Raw genomic sequence first — 22,766 nt, forward strand, 5'->3', positions numbered from 1 at the left:
ATGGTCTCCGTATTTGCTATTCTGTATCGCTGCTTTTCTTTTTAACAGATAGTATAGTTGCATTGTAATAACCACGTAATTAACTGCATAACACGTATTTCACTTTGGTTTTCAATTCTGCCTAAATAGATAAACTGGGTTATATCAAACACCTGCAATTATAATCAATATTACAATAGAATGGACATTATAGGCAACAGATTAACTGAGCAATACAAGTAATCTCCTTGCCAGACAAAACCACAGATGACATTACACTTAGCCAGAAACTTCAAACATCACAAAATACAGATAAAACCATTGTTTTTATTGATTTGCAGCTGTACACAATCATAAATCTCTAGAACAGTGTAAAGTGTCTGCATTAATGTACACATACAGAACTGACATGTATTTCTCTTCATTTCCCAAAGTTTGTATTCAAGCTCATTTTGTAAACAAACTGTATGAATTTGGATTTTGTCTGAAAAGACAGCTACATTTGACTACTTGCTTTCTTGACTTTGATTGAGCTTTTCTCACCATAAATGCATGAGTGCAAACAAGCAGAGGAAAAAAAAACACACCAGGAAGACAAAACTCATGTTTCTTCCCCCTTTTTCTATATTGATCACTTTCAGCTACTGTCTGTTCTGTGATCTGCAGTTGTTGTGTAATCTTGCAAGAGGGCCAATGATTGATGAGTGCATATCGTTTGTAATCATTCATTGACTAAAGTGCAAATCTCCGGCGTCCCTCCACATCCATGTTTTCATTTTACAGAAATATTGGTTTAGTGTTATGCAAACCTATATGCTTACATTGACTACCCACGCCTCAGATAAGGCAGAAAATATTTTAGGAAGCATCTGTCCTTATTTCTGAACCAAATTAAATGCCATAGTTTGTTCGACGTCGCCTTTATCAGCACCATTATTACTCCTGATCGGTGCAGCAGCCTCTCTGTGCACACCTTGAGTTCACCCGCTTAAGGACACAGGTAACCTCAGCACTGACAAAATCTTCCTTCCTGCTCTTGCTGGCTCCATAGTTCCCTGAGACTGCTCTCGCTCGGCTGCTTTAGTCTCAAAGGCTTGTGGTTCTTTAGCCGATATGCTAAAGTCAGGAAGATGGCGTCGATGTTCTCCTTCTCAGCGGGGTCCTTGGCCGAAGTCTCAAACAGGGGGAAGTCGTAGCCGTCAGCGAGGCACTGGGCAGCCGATGTGGGCACCTGCCGCCGCTCCCTCAGGTCGCACTTATTTCCCACCAGGATACGAGGCACCAGGGGCCCCACAGAGTGTCGGCTGCACTCGTCGATCCACTCGGGAATGCTCTCAAAGGAAGGCAGGCTGGTCACGTCGTACACAAAGATGACGGCGTGAACGCTGCGGTAGTAGTGCTCCACCATGCTCTTCCTGAACCGCTCCTGACCTGCCGTGTCCCAAATCTGCAGCTGGAACAGAAACAAAACCAGACAAAATGGTACTCAAAGGATCATCGACCTAAGGTAATTCATGACAGCCGTCCCCTAACCTAAACTGAACATGCATTGGCCTTTTTACGATCTGTTATTAATCAGCTTCGTTTATGGTGCTTAGCTCCAAGCATACTTGATTCAAATGAAGATCTGACTCTTAAAAACACAACCGATGTAAGTGGTTAATTTGGAAGAAAGAATTTAAAAGGTATAAACTGCATTTTGGTCTGTCAAATCAAGTCAAAGCACCTGCTGAGAGGGTCCTTTAATTGGACAGCACTGGCCTAAACAGACCCATTGGAAAACAGTCATTTGTGACTCATATTTCTAAAAAAAAAAAAAAAAAAAAAACCTAAATGATAGCATTATCATTCAGAAATCCAGGTATTGTGCACACCTGTGTGCAAACCTCATGTTCTGCACTCTTGTAGATCAACAGAAAATAAAGAAAAAATGAAAATATATTAAGAAAACATAGATTGTTGTGTTGCTTTAGGCTTATAAAACCTATATAAATAAGTCATTTATTACGGTGGAAATAGGTAGGTTATTCGGGTAACATATCGTTAGTAATATTAAAGATGAAATCCAGGGGTCTTTATGTTTCCTGCAGGTCCTCTCACCTTGATCCTCTCTCCATCCAGGTCCACCGTCCTCTCTCTGAAATCCACCCCGATGGTTGCCTCCGGATTCTTCAGGAAAGTGCCTCCGCAGAACCGGTAAGTCAGGCACGTCTTCCCCACATTTGAGTCTCCGATGACTATTATCTTGAAGATTCGGGCTTTTGCGCCGTCGAGTTCGTTACAGGAGGTGGAGAACTCCAAGGAGTCGTTCTCACCGAAAACGATGTCCAGTTCATCCTGTGTTTTGTTGCCATTGCTCATGATGTTGTCGCGCTCTAGATGTTAGTTACCGGAGGCGAACTATCGCGAGAGGACGACGGCAAGCTCTCGCGAGAAGATGACGAGCGACCACTAGGTGTCGCCCGAAAGTGACGAAATTCTGAAGCCCATTCATCACACTCGTCATTTAAATCTCTAAAAAAATCCAAAAACAGATAAAAACCAATAATATTTAGGTGTCCTAACTGATAAACGACAAATGCCAACTTTTTGTAGACGTTTAGTGTCTAACATTTGTTGCAGACTGTAGCTTAGTTTTTCAAAAAACTCCTTTGGGTTTGTAATGTTTTGGCTTTTAAAGGACAAGACGCAATTTTAAATGTTGTGAGCAAACAAAGTATAACATATAACATTTTCAGTTGTACCATTCAATTCTTTGCACTCCACATGGTCAATTTAACAGGAATTGCTCATTTATGACCATGTAACTCTGCACAATACCAAAATTATTTATCCTGTATTTTCTGTAAAGCTGTTACCTTAAATTATTCTACATCAGTATTATTAATGTATTTATGTTACATATGTCTAAGTTATCTTATGATACCAAAGGTAACCTTCAGAAAAATAAGTTATTTTTTTGTTTAGTTTTCTTTTAAAGACCAAAAGGCTCATGCTTTCACTCAGAATTTTTTTGTTTCTGTTCAAAAAATGTCCCCATAAATGTGGACAGTTTAATACCTCACCCAACATAACTTAATTCAAGACTGAAATGAAACTGAACTTTGGAATTGGGCATGGACTAAGAAACAATGCCATAAAGACTTTGATTTTATTGACTTTACACATTTTCTTTTATTAGTCCACATCTGCCCATTTGTGTCCATTTTATTTTTACGGTTACAGTAATGTGTTTATCTCATTGAATATTTTTATTGCCTTTACTTAGTTACTGTACCCTACAGTGCATACCGTTTAAATAAGGACAGAGAAAAGAAAAAAAGCAGTAGCTTGAAAATAGAAGAAATAATGCATGAAAAAAACAAAATAAATTATGATTTTTATTTCAGCTTTTGACTTCTTTTAGATGTATTCCAGTAAAATTGACCCCTTTTTGTTTATTTTGGCCTTCAGATTCAACATAAGGAGGTTATTTAACACAAAAAAAAAACAAAATACCGCCCTGCATTGGACATGGATGTTTATTTTTGACACGTACAACCATACAACTCCATGATCAAGTCACATTATACACAACAGTCCTTCAGGTCAACACTCACCTACCGGTTTACACAACGGGTTAAAGTCACACTGTTTTACACACTGATGTGTCAAAGAAACCGTCATGACTTTGGATTGTTTTTGCACCACGACAACTTTAGATTTTCACATAAATCACTGACGGCGGCAACTTCCAATTTAAACTCAAGTTATAAACTGATAACTAAGTGTATATAATTTACAATGACTAAATGATACTAAAAAAAAGTGTATATTGATATCCTGATGTACTGTAAATTAGATTTAAATAAACATAAGAGAACACAAGCATACACTCAAACAAATAAAAAAAATTAAATAGAGCATCATTTGTCATCAGAACCCCAAAATAATACAACACCTAAATAAATTCAAACATGGCAGAAAGGCTTTTGGTGAACCTTAAACCTGAGAGAGCACAGAACACTGGTTTCCACATTTCTAATAATGACCAGCGCCACATCATCACCTGAAGCCCTGTTTTTGACCACTGTGCTCACAAACACGCAGCACGTGAATTCCCAAACATCGGAGAGGATTTCACACCAATCTGAAGCAGAGGTGTGCGTGTTTATCTTAAATAAACGCGCTTTCTATTACAGACGTGTCCTCAAAGTAGGATTGTTAAAGCATTAAAGGGTTCTTCCGCTGATTTAATGTTTGTTTACCTTTAGAAGGAAGCACTATTTGTTTTTTTCCTGTACCTGTAGTAACTCCCACAGCTCTGGCTGAGCCATTAAATCAAAAACATACATACGTCTAACAAACAGACAGTCTGCTTTCCAAACTAACCAAGGAATAAACCCTGAGTGTTCTTTAAACACAATACGTGACAAACCTTTTTCTTTCTTCTAGCCTCCATTTTTGTCACATGTATTTAATCTCGTCAAGCTACAGCTTAGACTTGAATTCATCACGGAAAGTTCAAGTTCAGGAGATGATGGAAGTGAATAAAATGTGACCCAGTGGCGTTGATTTACCATCTCCGATCTCCACCGTTGAGTTCACATTGGCACACGGTTATTTCTCCCCTGCGTTTCCCCACCGCCACAGTAAACCACGGCCGAGCTGCTCTGATGAAAACCAAAGCAATGGAAGAACACGCGTGGAAGCACCGTGACGTCAGCGACGGCTCAGAAAGTTGCGTTTTTTCTCACACAACATGAAATACTTAACCCTCCTGTGGCCTTCGGGTCAAATTGACCCAAAGTTACAAGGGCTTCTCTACCTTTCTTTGTCTCTTTCTCTCTTTTGAGGGCTTCAGGAGTGTTAAACTCCACCCTGCAGAAGATCTAACTGGGAGCCACTGCATGATGGGAAGAGTTTGAAAAATTGTAGAGGTACAACCTAAAGTCACGCCCACATAACTGCTATGCCCAAGTGTTTTTTTAGCAGTACATGGGCTCATTATTATGTTATTTATTTTATTTGACATGGTTTAAGTGTTAGAGCTGATTGGAATATAACAAAAAAACAAATTTTCAGCAATTACCAGTTTGTGCTTTCAAGAATTGCCCTTAATACTGAACTAAATACCACAGGAGAACAAAAGGAATTAAATAAATTAAAGATAAATTAAGTTGTTTTTTTTGACACATTCACTACCAGTTCTCATCCGAGAATGAGCTCGAGCTGCCAGAGTCCGAGTCTATGTCCGTCAGCCCATCCAAGTCCCAGTCGGCACTGGAGCCGCTGTCGTCGTCCTCCTCTGTGGAAAAGCTGTGCGCCGAGCCGAGGCACGCTGGGTACACGCGTGTCGAAACGCACACAGGTCCCAGGGTGGACACGTACACCGCCATGATGTTCTTCCACGCGTCCCTGGCGGGGTCGTACTCGTGGATGAGGATGCGGTTCTTGTTGTGCTGCAGTAGGGTCTGAGTGAGGAGCAGCAGCTTGCTGTTGTGCCGGATCACCTGGTAATTCAGGGCGCGGCTGTCGATAGGAATGTCCCCCAGCCTCTTCCACTCCCCCCTGGTGGGGCTGTAGGCTTTGACCACGGGGATGTCGCACACGCAGACGATCTGGTCCTGGAAGACGCAGGCCTTGTGCAGCTTGTCCCTTCGAAGCGAGCCGCAGTGGCGCCAGCGGTTCCTCTTGGGGTCGTAGCAAAGCATTCGCCGTTTGTTCACCACGTACAAGTGGTCGTTGAGCGCCACCACTTGCATTTTACCCAAAGAGTGAGGCAAAGGAGCCACAAACGTCCACTGATTCCTCTGGACGCTGTAACACTCCACCTCCTTTAGTCTGGCATCAGTCACAGGATTTCTCCCACCCAGAAGGTACACATGGCCGTTCAGGTAGCCCATGCCAGAGTGTATTCTGCCCAGAGGCCTTTCTGCCAGCTCCTGCCAGCTGTTCAGGACAGGATTGTACAGCCAGAACTGCTTCGAAAGGTGGGAAGCTAGGTACAAGTGGTTTTCAGGCGTGGCACAGGCGATTAACGACTCCATCGTGGACTGTTTGTAATCCTGAGTGCTGAGATCTTCCAAAGGAGGAGCCATGAAATACAAGTCCTCCGAGTAAGGGTCACAGCACATTATGTTGTCGTTGGGCAGGCCAAAGAAGAGGATCATCTCCTTGGCGCTCACACCAATTCTGTGTTTTGGCACCTCCAGAGCTGCAGACACACCACAGCTGCCCTCCGCCGACCCGTTAAAAAACGACGCCAGGTACTTCTCCACGAAGGGCCTCGCCACGAGACCCTCCAGGTAGCACTTGTCCCTCTCGCCGAACAGGTTCCAGCGCACGCACGTCAGGGCCTGCAGCACGTCCTCTTTGTCCAGCGGCGCGTTGGCCTCCATCCACTGCAGCGCGGCCGAGCAGACCTTCTTCTCGCAGTCCACGTCCAGGGTGTCCAGGTTCAATAGCTCCGTCAGCTGCGCCAGGCTCAGCTCGCAGAGCTCCCCCGCGCTGCACACCTGGTTGAAGTTTCTGGCTATGAAGGCTTTGGCGTTCTCCTTCAGCTCGGGGTTGTCGTAGGTGTCGGCGAACTTGAACACCCCCACGCAGTTGGAGAGGTCCAGCCTCCTGGTCATGAAGCTGGAGCAGGCCCTCCTGATGTACTCGATCTGGAGCATGTTGGCAGCCGAGTAGAGCCTCTGGACGTTGCTCTCGGTGATGGTCACCCTGCCCGAGTAGCAGTAGTCTATAATGACAGACATGGATTCAGAGTCCACCCCGCGGATGACCACGCTCTCCTGCATGCTTTCGTTCAGCCCCCCGGTGAACATGCTCCTGAAGTAGGGGCTGGCCGCGGCGAGGACGTTGCGGCTGCACAGGAAGAGCCGACCGACGCCGCGTCCTCCGGCGGAGTCCCCGCCGTGCCCCGGGGACTCTTCGTCGCACTCGACGCCGATGGTAACGTCCCCCAGCAGCCGGAAGTCGTACAGGGACTTCAGCTCGCTCATCAAACTCCGAGCGTGATTCACGTCCTCCAGCACCTCGGGACCAGTGAAGCAACTCAGCGCCGAGGAAGCCATTTGCTCCCAGAAAAAAAAAAAAAAAAAGCGTTCACACCGACGAGTAGCTCAGTATCACGCTGTCAGGCAGTAGACATGCTCAATGACACGACAGGGGCTTTTTGTTATTAGTGTGGATACGTTACCAACGTTCGCCCGCGGACCCGAAACCCGTCATTTCTCGAGCTCTACGCAGCCATAACGTCGAGCCTGAAACAAACCACGCCAAGAGAGTCACTTTGTTTTAAAACACAGACTTATTTCCATTGATATTTCTCACGTCGCTCTGTTCTGTTTTGAGACTAGGAGCCAGCCAGTGCTGTGACAAAATAGCTGTCAGTTTAAACCAGGGTTGTCGCTCTCGCTTCCGGAAAATGCCAAATTAAAACACAGTCGTGTTCATAAACATCGCAGCTACTGTTTATTGGAGTACTTTGTTTCCATCTTAATAACAACATAAAGACCTTAGATGTATACTACGATCACCACCACTTTATTCTGTTTATAAAAAACTCCCAGGAGTCGAGTTAGGAAATAAAATCTTTTACTTTGAAGTCAGTTCCGCCTGACTTCCGCTCGTGCTCACTGCGCAGTCGCACAACCTTGCTAGGATAGAATGGGACGTTGTGATTGGTTTGTGAAACTGGGTCAACGATGTTAGGTTGATGGAGACCGATTTAATGCTGATATGATTTCACAGCATAAATTATTCATTCAAAAGGGCATTTTATTTTTTTAATAAACTCTTTCCCGGCATACATTGATTTAATAAGCTAAACATAATACTACTACTGCCAATAATGCTACTACCTCTACTAATAATAACAATATCACAATAAAGGAACATTTTCTATTTAGTCCCTTTGTTTATACAATTAAAAACTGAATCTGAAATTATAAATTGTAGCTGTTTAGCAGTGATTACCAGCCTGCCTTCCTCAAAGCCTTCCTTTGTGCGCCAACATTTTGATGTATTTATTTAATAAATAAACTTGAAAACATATGAGTTTCTTTCAGCTTGTATGCGTAGGAGCCATTTTTTGTTTGAATTTTGATTTCATCCTAGGCGGTGGAGTGGGGCACAGTCACATCTCATTACATTTGGGTGGTGGGGCGAGTGCGTGGCTGTTGCTGCACTGTCGCCACAGCTTTTCTCTGACAGATTAGAGCACAGAGAGTAATTTATTTGTAATGCTTTTCTTTTAACAGATATACACAACTACGTTCAAAAAGCAGCTCTGTGTGTAACAACAGCCTCTGATGCAACTCACTGCTCGCATAGAACATTGGACTGTGTCAATATAATAAACGTGTGCAAAAACAGTTTGGTCAATTTGGAGCCACTGAAGCCTTGTGCTCCCCCTTAGTAGGTCCCCCAGGTTGGGAACCACTGCTTTATGACGCTGGCTGCTAAACGTTTTAGCTTCTGTCCCCGAAAATAACAATGGCAAATACTTGCGACCCTAAATAACCTTGGTTTAACTACAAAAACGTTGCTAAAAAGGTTAATCACCATGTCAGTGTTTTATTATATACATGCCATCGAAACGTCAACAGCGAAAACAAAACGTTTCAGCCAACTTGGTGAAAAATCCGAATCAGCCAAAATTGGATTTGGTGTTCCCCCAACTTTAGAAATCAGAATTGGTCTGAAAAGCATCAATCTATGGTTTGAGTCTGTCTCTTAGGTGAATCTGCGGCTCAGGTCGTTGATTCTGCTCAGCGCGTCCTGGTTTCGAATGGTCTTGTGGACCGTGATGATGAAGGGGAACGCCGAGGGAAGCTCCACCCTTTTGCTCAGCTTCTGGTGACCCCAGTGGAGGCAGCGCAGCCTCTCGGCCAGATCCCGCCTGCCCGCTCGCTCCAGGCCGTCTTGCAACAGCTTGGTCTTATTCGGCTTGTCCCATGACCTCTCGTACCTGTGGGTTTATGAAGAAAAACACGGGTAACTTATTAAACCCACCTTTATTGTTGCTTATAAAAGGCTAGCAATCATGTCATTTCTGTGTGTTTGATTGTCTGTTAGCAAAATATCTCATGAATAACAGGACGCATTTTAATAATATTCGTATAAAGTAATAATTGGATGTATATCTACAACTGATTAACATTTGGAAGCAACTCAATTCAAGATGGCTGCCGCAGCTAATCAACCTTGTCAAACACAACAATGGCTATAATTCAGTGAATTTTGTAAATATTGAGCAAAAATTGAATATGGCAGCAGCTGAGAGTCATCTCTATCACAAACTGTGAGCACGGCTAGATTGTGTGAGATCTTTGCTTAAAGCAATAGCGTTGAAGTTGGCACATTGGCATCCATTTAAGCGCGAGTTAAACTTGAACCCTGCACCACACTGATGGTAATGATAGGCATTAGAACGAGACCAGTTACCAGCTCTCCAACATGGTCCTGGCCTGCACGGCCTTCTCTGTGGATCTGGTGTGGAACCTGCCTATTTCAGCTCTGCTGAAGCCAAGCTCGTACGCCAGAACCGTCCACTCGAAACCGAGCTGGCTGGAAATCTCCTGCAGCGTCTTCAGGTTGATGACGGCGTCCTGATAAAAAAAAAAAAAAACAAGACAGCACGAGGAATGCCCCGCACTGCTCTGAGATTCACGGCAGGGAGTGGGGGGGGACACAGCTTACACTTACCTCTTGTGCTTTGTTGGGCATTATCGGGAATCCCTCTCCTCTTTAATGCAGGGCTTTAAAAGATAAAACTGCCAGCTTGTGGAGATATCTGCGGTTACTGAGGAGACTCACCATCAACACACGAGCGTGTTAAAGATTAGACACTGCAGCTCTCGGCCTTGTAAACCCATCTACCAGAGTGACTTTAGTGCTTTACTTAAACAAAGACATCTTTTAATATTAGATATTAGCCCCGACACCAAGCCAGACATGTTTCTGTACTTGTGTTGTTTCATTCGGTTTTATTTACACTTTTTTTAAAACCGAGTGAGTTTAATTTACTACATTTCCCCCCTTTTAAACCATCTTTGCTTCATGTATTCTAAATGTCAGCAGAAGTAAACATCTCTTTGGTCTTCCTGTCAGATAATATTTGACACTGATGATCAGCAATCTGTTCCAAATTAAAATCTAAAGTTCAGCTTTTTTTTTAGATTTCGGAAAACAAAACATCCAAACAGATTTAACTAAATGGGAAAAATCCCCACTAATTTAACAAAATCTATCTGAAAGGACATAATAATGTAGCTCTTTGTTAGAATCAGCAGCTGAACATGAACTTTAATTGTATTCTGATGGGTTTTTTTTAACTATAAATAAAAGAAAGACAAAAACAGTAAAGAAAGGCTTTGAAAAGCTTTATTCATTTGAAAAATTATCCTCCTCTTTAACGTCTTGTTAACCATAAAAAGCATCAGGGCTCTGTGTGCAATATTTCTGCAGCAGTTCTGTTTATCAAACAACTTCATGTAAACATCAAATTAAAAGTAACGCGCCTTAAATGGACATTTTACACCTTCAGGAGCAGGGCTCTGTGGAGCAGGTTGTAAACATCTTACCTGTTGTAGATAGCACTTTGAATGTTTTGTTTTCACAGGACTGATGAGCTAATGGCTAGTCCGAGCAGGGTCAAGATTCCTGACACCTTAAAACAAACTTTTGCCTCAAAGATTTCACGTGATTGCTGTTTTATGAACCTTTACATTAATGCCGGTTTTGCACGGCAGAATTATTTTAGCAGAAATATTATTAGTCCTGCCAACAGTGGACACAGGAAGGGCTACAGCTAGCTGGTGCTGCTATCTGAATAAATATTCATAGGAAAACTGAGGAAAATCAATGTAAAAAAAATCAAACTTCAAGTTTCTAAAACGGCGTTTGAATGAGCCGCTGTGCCAATCTTTGAGGTCAGAGTCGTCCTAAGGCGGCACTTTGATCTTCGCTCGTTAATCTGGTCAGAAACGGACTCTTTCTCCAAACTGAGGTCATTGGAGGAGCTCTCTGCAACAGGTAAGATACTAACCGTTTACACCTTTCACGCCGAACCCCAGCCTAAACGATCCGAACCGTCTCCTCAGGCTGAACTGTGTGCGCCGACACAGACGAAGACCTTATTTGACTTTAAGATGAAAAGCAGGTGTGTTCTTTGAACACGTTTACTGTAATTTTGACTCAAAGTGCTGAAAGGTAAACAAAAAAAATAAAAACAACCATCATGAATTACAGTACTTTTTAAACAGGCACAGGAAGTAACTTAACTCTGATTTTGGGCTTCTCTGCATACACAGTGTGACAAGAAAAAAAAATACTGCAAAATGAATCCTGTGGAATCATTGAGAGGATAAAAAAAACTCAAGGGGCATTTTTTAAATTCTACTGAATGTAATCTGTTACTATCAACGATATAAAACAACAAAAACAAACTTACACCAAAGAGGATCCTTTTCACATTTAGCAACTTTTTTGTCAGAGTATTGCCTGTTGTTGTCGTTGGGTATTAATTTGTGTTAAAGCAGCGAGCACAGATCCAGCCTGCTGGATCTATACTGTTCCCAGTCTCTTGTTTTGTCCTTCAGTAGTGATTGTTGTGACTCACATTAACAGTCCCCCTCCTGGCAGCTTTGAATCAGCATGGGTCCCGCGCACCGTTACCCTGTGTGCACCTCTCCGACTTCGGCTCGTCGGGGCTTCAGTAGCAGCCGTCTTTCCAGCTGCCGTCCCTCAGAGCGCTCAGAGCGGCCAGGCTCTTCGGAGGAGCCAGCAAACTGCAGACAGAAGGAAACGAACTCCTTAAAAGGTCTCCGTTTAACCTGTTACGCAGCCAAGCCGTCGCAACTTATTTAAAAACTACGGCTTCAAAATGGCTGCGCAGGCCCTCCACTTTTAAATGACGCTTCTTTTGACCATTTGGGTTGGTCTCTCCGGAACCAATAATATCCACCAAGCGTCAAGACGTGACACTTGCCCTCTTCGGGGTTAAACCAAATTTTAAGGACTGCTTCACTGAAAGTGTTTTTACTTGATTTCACAGTTTGCCTTCAGATGTAACGAGGCCGACTCACCTGACCTGTAAAAACTTCTGCACCCGTGTGAGCACATATAAATATAAATATAAATATGATTTAAGTATCACCATGTCATTATTGCTAGGAGCTGTGCCAGATGGACTGAATATGAGTGACAAATACTTATTAAAAAATTTTCAGTGCTACAGCCAAAAAATCAATCACTCGAAAATGGCTTCAAGCTGATCCACCGACGCTAAAGGACTGGTTGGAACTGATGGAGGAAACCCACAAATTGGAAAGGTTACCATTCATGCTGAGATTCCAACACCTGAGCACAGATTATGACGTGTAAAACTGAGGGAATTGGCCCTTACCTGCGTGTAGGTTGCATGAGTTTACTCGCCCGAGGAACGCCGCTCGTTCCGATGAAGGAGGCCGGGCGAGGAAGAGAGCTGCGGGGGGCGCTGGCTTTCAGGCTCTGCGGCAGCAAGCTGCCGCCGCTGCTGCTGTAGCTGCCGCTGCTGGCTTTGAGGGGCTGCAGGGACGCCGCAACGCTGGGGATGGAGTTCAGACTGGTGGAGGTGGACAGGGAGGCGGGGCCCTGCTGCACCGTGGGGCTCACGTACGCCGTGGCTTTCAGCGGGTGTCGCTGGGACGAGGGGAAGCTCACGACACTCTGGACCCGCTGACTGAGCTGACCTGGCGGAGGGACTGAGACACAAAGGAAGAGGGTGACATGTTAGGCCAAACGTGCTCCGCGAGGTCGGCTCGTTGAGAGAAAAAAACGTCCTTACTGGAGGACTGGAGGCGAGCGAGCCCGCTGGACGAGTCAAAGCTTTGGCTGCTGCGGAGGGAGGGCATCGTTGGCAAAGAGGAGGGGCCGTGGGAGGGCGGGTTGGCGGGGGAAACCAGGCACGGAACACTGGGAACACTGGGCATGCTGGGAGCTCGGATCAGGTTGGGCATGCTTCTTCGTAGCTTGTCTATGCAACAATATCAACAACTCTGATCAGGTGAGGCAACGTGCGAGACAGAGGCACGTTCATTTCCAGATCTGGATGTTGACAGCTGACGAAGTTAAGCGTATAGAGCAGAGGACTCAATAAAACACTGACCTGCGCTGCTCCTGTATGCCGTGTGACTCTCGGCGATCAGGCTGGAGGCCCCGGAGAAGTGAGAGAGCCCGCTGAGTGAAAACTGAGAGCTGCGCCTGCAGTCCCTGATGCTGGAGAAGGTGTGGGAGTGGGGCAGGCCGCCCCGCTGCACGGAGCCGGCGCGGAACAGTCGAGGCTGGGGCGGTGGCAGCTGGTCATACCCTTCGTCGTCTTCGTCCTCCTCCTCCTCCTCCTCGTCCTCCTCCTCCAGGTTCATCTCGCTGCGCCAGAGGGGGTGCAAGGAGAAGCTGGAGCTGCGACGGCTGGCTGTGGCTGAGGTAGAGGCGTAGTCCTGTCGGAGACCTGAAGGAGGCAGCAGCAGTGGGTTTTTTTTTTTCAGTTTTCTTTGTGAACAAACATAAACCTGAGTCTTATAAAAACACGATACGCTTCCTTTGGAGGAGCCGCTCGTTAATGATTCAGTTACAGTATCAGATTTATTCCAAAAGTAGCTTTGTCTGGAAGTGGACATGAGCTCAGCTGTATGTCTGATGGAAAACCTGCCAAGATGAACGAATGAGTGAGTGAGTGAGGGAGTGAGTGAGAGAGTGAGTGAATGAGTGAGTGAGTGGCTCAGTAACGCTGTTATTCATCAGACAAGAACACGACGACAGTGTTCTGATATGAGCAACAGTGAACGACTGAAGGCGGCTTTCCTAACGGGCTCGCGTTTAGAAGCGGCCATCTTTCGTGCACGCTCGACTCACTCTCCTCCTGAAGTCGTGCCATGACCTCCACGTCCGTCATGTCCTGCAGCTTGTAGCTCATCGAGATGGCGTCGTCCTCCAGCTCCGACACGCCCACCTCACTGTCCAGCGACGACTGCGGCGTGACGGCTGCGTGGCGGCGACCTACATCTAAAAATAAAAAAACAAACAAGAGGCAGCTTCAGAAGGCATTTCACTTCATAACAAGGATGCCCAGACAGATGTGGTGTTCAGGTGTATATGGTTATGATCCCATGGAGAGTCGTGACAGCGTGTTGTCGGCGAGGTCTTACTGTGAGGGACAGAGTTGGACAGGAAGGTGGGCGCTCTGTCGCTGAGGCCGCAGGCGGCCCTGAGGGGGGGAGTCGGCTGGACCGCGGCCTGGGCGGACGACGACAACGCAGCTGCAAAAGATTCAAACCGATATTATTAAAAACCCTCCCACACGCCACAACGTAAACGATGGAAGCCGAGGTCTGCTCGTCCCCGCGCGTCTTCAAGATACAACCCTCTAATCTCCTCGCCGCAGTTTGCTGTAATCTGCTGCACGACCCGAGTGCCAGGATGTTTAAAAATCTGGGTTATGTTGAAACAGTAAGATGTTTTAGAGGCAACAGAACCTTTTGGCACAAAGTCCTGATTAGTTTGGGCTTTAAGCAAGCCAGACGTAAAGAGAAAGATTGAGTTCCTACATATTTGATCAGTGAACACGACTTTGCGTACAAAAATAAGGTACTTGCTCAAATTTGAGGCTGGGTATAACTTCTTTTACACGTTTTGTAAACTCTGTAAGAATGTGGAAAACTGTCTTCCTCATTAGTTGCCGCACCTTGTAATTTAGCGGATTAATATAGCTTTAATCTGATGAAAGCCTGAATTTAAAAGGTGCAGTTAATAATCAAATGCATCTCGCAGGTTGGCTAACCTAAACAAACAGCAGGGATGTGAGAAGGTTTCAGCTTTTGTCCCCATTTGAGCCATTTCTTAAATAAAATGAAAAACTTTGATGGCTATAAAACATCTCGTGGTCGCTCGTTGGGGCGATTCTTGCTGTTAGCGGGTAATGGTGGGCGCGTCTGTGCGTTACCTGGGCTCTCGGTCAGCGAAACGGACTTGGTGTAAGGCAGGACGGGGCAGCTGAGGGTGGAGAGGCCCTCGATGCAGCTGTACGGACGGACAGAGGAGACTCCTCGCCACCGCTTCGCTGCAGGAACAAGGTTACAGCGAGGCACGTGTTAGACGGATTCCATCAGCGTGTAACACACACACATATACATACATACTGCACCCTGGCTGATTTATTGTAACATAAAATAAATCTGCCTCATAAAGATCAGTATTGATGCTGTAAAGGATTGGGCCAGATGCGATAAGATGAGGGTTTAGCTTCCAGCTGCGGCTTAAACGGCTAAAGCATATTTTTTAATACATCTTAAGTTAAGCAGGGATTGAACATGTAGGTCACATCTTATCCCAAAAAAGGGACGCTACGAGCCACTTCTCCTTTAAATTTCCTCACCATAATTAACTCAAACGGAACAGACGTAGCTCGCGGGGATAAGTTACCAATAATGGCTCGCATATTGGTTGCGGCGTAAGCCACTTGTCCGTAAGCCAATCGCAAATTTGGAAAGCTGGACGCCGGATTATTTATGGCTTTGCTTTAAACTCCAACGCGGCTCGTTCAGTTTCAGTCAGCTTTAGGTAAACCCTTAAAGCGAGAGTTCAGCTCTTTTGAGTTCTGCGGAAAAGGTGCAAACAATTAACGTCTTACCTGTTCCGGATAGCTTTTAAAGCTGTATTTGGAGAAATATAGTTTAATTCGGAACAAAAGGACGAGCTGAAGGCTAGTCAGAGAAGGAACAAGACCAAAGCAGATTGATGACCTGATGGTCCGGTGGAGTCGGTTCGATTTGGGACCAAAATTGCAACATTTGTTCCATTTTCAGCTGCTGCAGCTCTCATTCACGCTGCACCGAGTCAATCGAGCCAAAACCTTTAAGCGACCTGTCTCCCCCACCCCTCACCTGTGGTGGCGCCGCACCAAGAACTACTAAAGGAAACGACACGAAAACCTATGAAGAAGACACCGAGCCCATCTTCCTTCTTCTGGAAAAGTAAACCAAAATGGAGTGGCGTCAAATTTGAGAGGTTTTAGGATTTCTGTTTTGTCTGTGGTACATGTGCCAAACAAACCACGAGCCATTTCTCCCTCTAGTGGTAGAAACATGCATTTGTTTTGGTTGTATTTACCCAGAAGGCCCTGTGCTGTAGTCCGCTTCCTGCTTTAGGAGCGGTCTCCGGTCCACTTGCAGTCAAATATGCATTCGAACCGAGACTGAGGTTTTCAGGCGGACCAGAGGTGGCTTTTTTTGGTCCGCATCAAAGTTCGATTGAAGCGTTCACACCTCCCCAAAACGAACCGCACTTTCTAGGCAAACGAACTAGAGTTCGATTAAAGCGGACTAAGCAGAAAGGGGCAGCAACAGCTAGCGGTAGCACTTCCGGCGCAGACTGGGGCACTTAGTTTTGGCCTGAAATCTGTAAGGCAGAACCGGCGACAGTGTAAAGGTTTTTAAAGTGGCGCTTGCACCAACCACAAGGACATTTTTAGAGATTGTAGCAGTTTTAAGGTCGTGGCTTCGCTCGGACGAGCCGTTAGCTCGTCAATGTGCTCAGAATTATACTGAGGTCGTTCAAAAGAGCTGCCTACTACAGGTAAGGTATTCACTGTTCATACCCTTCCCACTACAAACCCTTCAAAAGATCAGAATTAGTCATGAAAAAGCATATTTTCTTCAGCGTGTAAACACCAAAATAGTCACCGACGTGCCCTTATTTGTCTTTCCTCAGACAATTAGGTGAAAACGATAACTCACATTTGGTCGCGGGGCACTGTTTTGAAACCAAGGCAGCGTATTAGCTGCGCGTGCAAGAGTCTCATGTGGAGGCTGCTGGAGCAGCGAGAAAAATCCGCTTCAGAAACCCCACTCAATGTAAGCGGGGTTTCCATGGTAACCATATCCCCACGCACGCGAGCCGAGGCTGCGAAAGCATCCGATCCAAAACTGGGTACGGGCAGCACGTAATGCCACATAAGCGTACCGGTTACCGTCTTTATCCACATACAGGAATCATCTTATCATTTCCGGAATCTCAGTAATCCCTCATCCCAGATAATGAGATTATAATGCACATTAGAGGGGGAAACTCAGCTGATTTTGTTATTAGTTCTAATCGTTTTTAAAAAAAAAACAAGTAAATGCAACCAGTCTATTTTATTTTCCTGTCCTACAGTAGATATGCCCGGTGTGAGGAAAACAAAATGGCTATCTGCTCTATGATTAGTCTCTAAATCGTGTGTATGGGCTTAAAAAACTTGAATTTGTTTCGTGAAAATGTCACATTTTTTTGATAGGAACTGATCCCCATTTCTCCAAACTGAGGTTGTTCACAGAGCTATCTACAGCAGGTAAGATATTACCTCTTTATAACCTTGTGCCCTTTTTCAAAAGACATCCAGCGTTGTTTTCAGTAGTATAACTTCATAGATGCAGCGTAAATATCTCTGAGCAGGACTGTCGAAAACGAATCCCTTAAACCAGGGGGGTCAAACCCAGAGACGCAAGGGGGCCAAAATTAAAGATTTGGTTCGAGCCAAGGGCCAATCACGATCAATATTCATTAAAAATTACATAAATTAATTAGTTTTAGATGTATTATGTCAAATCTTTCATATAGAAATATCAATGACCTTTTCCCAGTTACAGATTATACAGAATTTAGAGCAAACAGACTTTAATGAACACAGACAAATAGATCAAACTTCAAAAAGCTCATCATTACCAGTCATTTCTTACGCCTCACTCAGCTTTTAAATGAATTTTTTAACATTAAAACAGACAAAAACCTGATCATACAGAAATTAAAACTATATATTGTTGGCTTCTAAGTCACTGTCAGAGAAAACTTCAGTTTTTTTAAGCAAAATAAGAATCAGAGACTCGATCTGAACCAGACTGGAGGGCCGGATGAAATGTTACAGAGGGCCGAATCTGGCCTGCGGGCCTTGAGTTTGACACGTGTGCCTTAAACTGATGATAAGCACGTTCTAAAAAGTGGAATGGGTCAATCCATCGAACGGCACCGTCCCTGTAGTCGTCCCTGTATGACCCGTGAAATCTTTCAGCTGCACGGACAAGAACATGCAGACGTTTGACGCCCCCCGGAGAGACAGCCGTTCAGACGTGGGCGCAGATGTTGACCCCCTTACCTTGGTCGAGCCTGTGGCAGAAGGTCATCTTGGCCAGCTCCACCTCAGGCCCGGGATGGTCCAGGACCTGCCTGCACCACTGGAGAGGGCTGACGGCGCTCTCAGTCCGGAGCTTCGCTTTTGGCGCCACATAGAGCCTGAGGTTGAAAAAAAAAAAAAAAAATACAAAAAACATACAACAAGTCATATCCTGCTACCTCAACAGCACATCCATTTTAAATAGCCTCGGGATGGCTGTTTTTATTGAGCTCTAGAGAAACATTTGTCCACAAAAAAAATGGCCTCCGTGGGTGAGATTTAGTGTTTTATTGAGTTGGAGCGACGTCACGTAAGATCAACAATGACAGCCTAATTTGTGGACCCGTTAGTTGAAGCAAACATTGTAAAATCTGAGCCATCTTATACGTTCCTTCAAGGAATGCTTCAATTTGTCTGTAATATACAAAAGTAAATGATAAATTAGACTGCTGATTTTTTTTTTTAAAAAAAGGGCTTTGAGAGTATAAATAATGACCCGGTTCATCAAGAGGGCTAAGATGTGTTCTTAGTAGTGATCAGGCCTACTAAAAACACATTTTTGTTTCTTATCCGACAATAAGCAAAAAGAAAAAACAAGCTAAAATTTAAAAATATGTCACCTGCCTTCTTGCATGTTTTAAACAAAGATCTTACACAATCTGTAAACACTCAGAGTATGTGACATGAATAAGTCTCAGCTTCCACCACAGCAAATTTTAGCTCAATACCTGCACAGCTGACAGAGCAACAGCCATTTTTAGTGTTTTCTAGGTCAAGTAGCTGGGGCGGCCATCTTGAATCGGGTCGACTTCAAAAGTTAATCAGTTGTGGACGTACATCAAATGGTTCCTCTCCGAGAGTTTTAGCGGACTCTGCCCCGTGGTTCACGGGATATTTCGCCAACAGACAATCCCACGCAGGCGCAGGCAGTTACACCATTGCCCGCTGCCGTGAAAAGAGGGGGATAACACATCCCTCCCACTGCAACCAGACCGCCGTTTTGTGAGCATGGGGAACATTAATAAGATGATAGCGCGGGCTGATTCCGCGCTTGTAATTAGAAATGCACGGCTGGACTACATTCGTGTCCTGAAATGCCCATTCCCGGGCTACTCAAGCGGATGAAGGCGAAAGCAGGCAGAGCTGACCTCGAAGTCGACAACTAGGCCAGCGTTGGACTGACTCCGGGGCGAACTTGTCGTGTTAAATGGAGGGACAGCGTACCGTCGGTGCGGCACTCAGACATGAGCTACATTTACCACATCGCCGCGTTGGACGCAGAAAGATGCTGTGATGCTTCACCAGCCAGCGCGTCCTCAAGTCAGCCGCTCGGCCCCAGCCCCCAGCAGGGCTGTTTGATCGCACGCTGAAGGGGGTCACTGTTTGTAACCCCCCCCCCCGCAGCAGACTCATCCTGAGCACCTGCCCACGCTGCGTGCTGGAGCTTCTTTCTCCTCTTACTGTAGGTGGAAAAAAGGCAGTTCTTACTCTGAAATCTGAGGCAGACACCTGAGTCTCTCGGACGGCCAAACACGGGGGATTTTTTATTAACACGTCTTGTCATTTTCAGTAATGTCCCAAAAATCCCCCGTGTTTGGCCGTCCGAGAGACTCAGGTGTCCGCCTTAAATGTCTTTTTTTTCAACCTGCGTTACCACAGAGTCTTCGAGCTTCAGTCAGCGAGACGTGGCCTGGAAGGGTGGCAGCTTGCACATTCTAAGAGCTGCTTAAAAAAAAAAAGGGTGACTGGACGCCTTGTTTCGCTTCCAATGTGAGGGGCTTTCGGAAAAGATAGGAGCTCCAAGCTTCAAACCTGCGCTGAGCTGCTGGGTGAACTCACATGCACATCACTCTCCCTCCTGAAGGTCATTCGGGACTCCATTTCCCCTCTCGAACCATCTCTGTCTGTTTGCCTTTCAGTCTGTTAGCACAATATCTCGAGAACCACTGGACGGATTTTAATGAAACCCTCAGAAATAAATTACTGGATGTGCACCTACAATTGATTAACTTTTGGAGTCAACTCGATTCAAAATGGCCGCCCCAGCAAATCGGCCTTCACAAACACAAAAAATGGCTCTAACTCAACTAGTTTTACAGATACGTCCCTAAAACTCGGTGTGGCAGTCGCTGAGACACATACATTTCTAGTGCTGCGCCTCGCACAACATCTTTGCTTAAAACTCTGGCATCTGTTGACGTTAACCCTGTTTGTCTGTTAGCAAAATATGTCACGAACCATTGAACGGATGTTAATGAAACACTCAGGAAGGGATTAATGCCTGAACATCTACAGCTGATTAACTTTGAGAAGCAACCCAATTCAAGATGGCCGATACAGCTAATCAACCTTTGCAAACACAAAAACGCCTATAACTCAGTCAATTTTACAGACCCTGCGCTAATACTTGTCGTGGTGGTACCTGAGAGTCATTAACAACACATAGTCAGAGCGCTTACAGATTGCACGAGATCTCAAACTATCAGGTGGGATCAAGTGAGACTTCATTTGTAAGATTGGATCTGAACGACCATTACTCAACCTTGAAATAGGATCACTGTTTGAAACTTTTGGCATAAAAGGCGGAGGGTGATATGCATTCCTTCAGGAGACAGTAGGCCTATAATTTGATTTGTTTATTACTCTTCTGAGTTATATTGTTTGCAATCATGCACTGGAGCAAAGGGGAGGGAGAGTGATTTGCATGTGAGTTCAGTTCTGTTGTTTTAAAGCTACACATCACACATTTTGTAGCTACTCAGAACTGTCTTTTGGCCTATTTAAGCACCTGCAGGGTGATAAAAAAAAAACAACAAAGAAGGAACAGAGATTTTTCATGAAGACAACAAACAAAGTGCTCACCAGCTCTCAGCCTCTCCAGCTGCGAGCACCGCGTCCAGGTCCAGGACGTCCACCTCGTCCAGGACACCGGTGGCTCCGCGGTCCTCCTCGGCGGCGTCAGGGGACGCGGAGCTCGGCTGGAAGTAGGCGAACGGCTCCTCGGCCGGAGCCCGGGGCTCGGAGGCGCGCGTCGGGCTCGGCGCGTCGCCCAGACACGCCAGCGGGGACTGGAGGCGCCGAGGGCCGACGGGACAATTGTTTACGGCGTTCGCTCGGCTCCGCAATTGCTCGTTCTGCCGCTCCAGCTTCCGCACGAGCTCCTGGAGCTTCAGCACCTCCAGCTCGGCGCTGCTGATCTTAGCGACGTCCGCCATCACCCGGGGGTTCAGCACCTCTGCTTCCATTCGGTAAAAAGCACATTTGAGAGGAGCAGGAGGGAGACTGGGAAGCACGGCCTGCCTGCAGAGGGTCCTTTTCAGACAGTGAGGGGGTCCAGATTCCCCCCACCACCACCACCACTACACACACACACACACACTCACAGTGATGCTGCTGCTGGGATGACTGCACAGCCGCCTCCTGATTGGTCAGCAGCTCTGAGTTTAATTCCCATCACACCACTTCCCAGGAAGCGCTCACATTGGCACCTCGTTGCACATCCAGCGTCACAGGGTGCAGATTTGTTGAGCTCTCCTGAACTGCATTTATATGGAGGCTAAAATAAATCACAATAATGACTTTCAATTCAGAGATGCTATTGCATAACTATGACTTAGCAAGCCATGATTATAAGATGCTAAGTCATAGTTTTTGAGATGCTGAGTGGTAATTACCAGCTGCTTGTGTCATTTTTAACCCCAGAAGTTAGAAAAAAAGTGTTTTAAAGTATATTAGCATGTTTCATGTCTAATGTTAGACGGACAGACAGGATTATATGTTGAACTTACTGTGCAAAAGTCTTCATTTACTCATTTTTTAATTTTTTTTTATTTTTTTTACAGGAGTTACACTTTCCTGTAATCCTTTAAAGCAGTTTTGATCAATACGTCACCACGATTTCCTCATGCTTTTCAGTTTTGTGTATTTATTAATTCATTTATTTATTAACTTTGGCTGGTTTAGTCCACTATCTAACATTTTCAGAGGATTTTCTGCTGCGTAACTTGATTCATGATTCATTCAGGCATTTAAAAAGGCTTCCAAACTTAAAGACTGAACCAGAGTTGTTTGCAGGAGTCTGTCATAAAAACATAGTTTGTTTCACGTTTCGTTGGTTAAATCTTTAAAAGTACCAAAGATGGCCCCAGTTGACATAAAATAGTATCCAGCTCCAACAAAGTTGTTTCCAAAGAGCTGAAAACTCGTCATACGGATGATGCATCTGTCAGGACAGGTCCTGTGTCTGGTCTGGTCTTTGCTGGACTTTCTTTCTGAAAGACGTCACTTTTAGACACCCGTCCTTCGCTGTGGATAAATATTTAGGCATGACATCTCTTCTGTCCTCCACTTGTTCACTGTTTTAATTATCTGCAAAGTATTCTGTTGCCGTCAGGTACAAGAACTCTGTGGAAAACAAATAACAAAGCAGCCCAAGTCTCAAGCAAAACTTTGAAAGACCTTCAGAAAGCCTGAAGAACTACTGATCGAGACCACTTAATAAAGTTAATATTCACCCACACCACTCTTATAAGAGCAGTAAACATACTGAACAGGCGTCCAGGGGGCATCCTTACCAGATGCCTGATCCACCTCAACTGGCTCCTCTCGATGTGGC

The 22,766-nt window shown here is 45.2% G+C and overlaps 4 protein-coding genes across 4 annotated transcripts; all 4 read right to left on the reverse strand.

Annotated features, from left to right (window-relative positions):
- Positions 1 to 286: 286 nt before the first annotated feature.
- On the reverse strand, positions 287 to 2,382 carry zgc:101559 (uncharacterized protein LOC492776 homolog). The gene is made up of 2 exons (XM_017410061.3): positions 2,080 to 2,382; positions 287 to 1,432 (listed from the first exon to the last, which is right to left on the reverse strand). The coding sequence occupies exons 1-2, from the start codon at positions 2,338 to 2,340 to the stop codon at positions 986 to 988; spliced, it is 708 nt and encodes a 235-aa protein (XP_017265550.1). The 5' UTR covers positions 2,341 to 2,382; the 3' UTR covers positions 287 to 985.
- Positions 2,383 to 3,482: 1,100 nt separating this feature from the next.
- On the reverse strand, positions 3,483 to 7,370 carry kbtbd7 (kelch repeat and BTB (POZ) domain containing 7). The gene is made up of 2 exons (XM_025004616.2): positions 7,163 to 7,370; positions 3,483 to 7,040 (listed from the first exon to the last, which is right to left on the reverse strand). The coding sequence occupies exon 2, from the start codon at positions 7,035 to 7,037 to the stop codon at positions 5,160 to 5,162; it is 1,878 nt and encodes a 625-aa protein (XP_024860384.1). The 5' UTR covers positions 7,038 to 7,040; positions 7,163 to 7,370; the 3' UTR covers positions 3,483 to 5,159.
- Positions 7,371 to 7,967: 597 nt separating this feature from the next.
- wu:fc50b12 (uncharacterized protein LOC103911624 homolog) lies at positions 7,968 to 10,190 on the reverse strand. Its single transcript, XM_017410181.3, has 3 exons — positions 9,673 to 10,190; positions 9,412 to 9,575; positions 7,968 to 8,935 (listed from the first exon to the last, which is right to left on the reverse strand). The coding sequence occupies exons 1-3, from the start codon at positions 9,691 to 9,693 to the stop codon at positions 8,701 to 8,703; spliced, it is 420 nt and encodes a 139-aa protein (XP_017265670.1). The 5' UTR covers positions 9,694 to 10,190; the 3' UTR covers positions 7,968 to 8,700.
- A 159-nt stretch (positions 10,191 to 10,349) lies between these two features.
- Positions 10,350 to 22,721, reverse strand: slain1a (SLAIN motif family, member 1a). The gene is made up of 9 exons (XM_017410143.3): positions 21,014 to 22,721; positions 18,134 to 18,270; positions 14,948 to 15,064; positions 14,154 to 14,264; positions 13,861 to 14,010; positions 13,115 to 13,456; positions 12,794 to 12,982; positions 12,374 to 12,710; positions 10,350 to 11,756 (listed from the first exon to the last, which is right to left on the reverse strand). Exons 1-9 carry the CDS (start codon positions 21,394 to 21,396, stop codon positions 11,681 to 11,683), a joined length of 1,842 nt encoding a protein of 613 aa, XP_017265632.1. The 5' UTR covers positions 21,397 to 22,721; the 3' UTR covers positions 10,350 to 11,680.
- Between the last annotated feature and the right edge of the window lie 45 nt (positions 22,722 to 22,766).

The sequence above is a fragment of the Kryptolebias marmoratus genome, linkage group LG6 (assembly GCF_001649575.2).
Source record: "Kryptolebias marmoratus isolate JLee-2015 linkage group LG6, ASM164957v2, whole genome shotgun sequence".
In the NCBI taxonomy this organism is placed as follows: domain Eukaryota; kingdom Metazoa; phylum Chordata; class Actinopteri; order Cyprinodontiformes; family Rivulidae; genus Kryptolebias; species Kryptolebias marmoratus.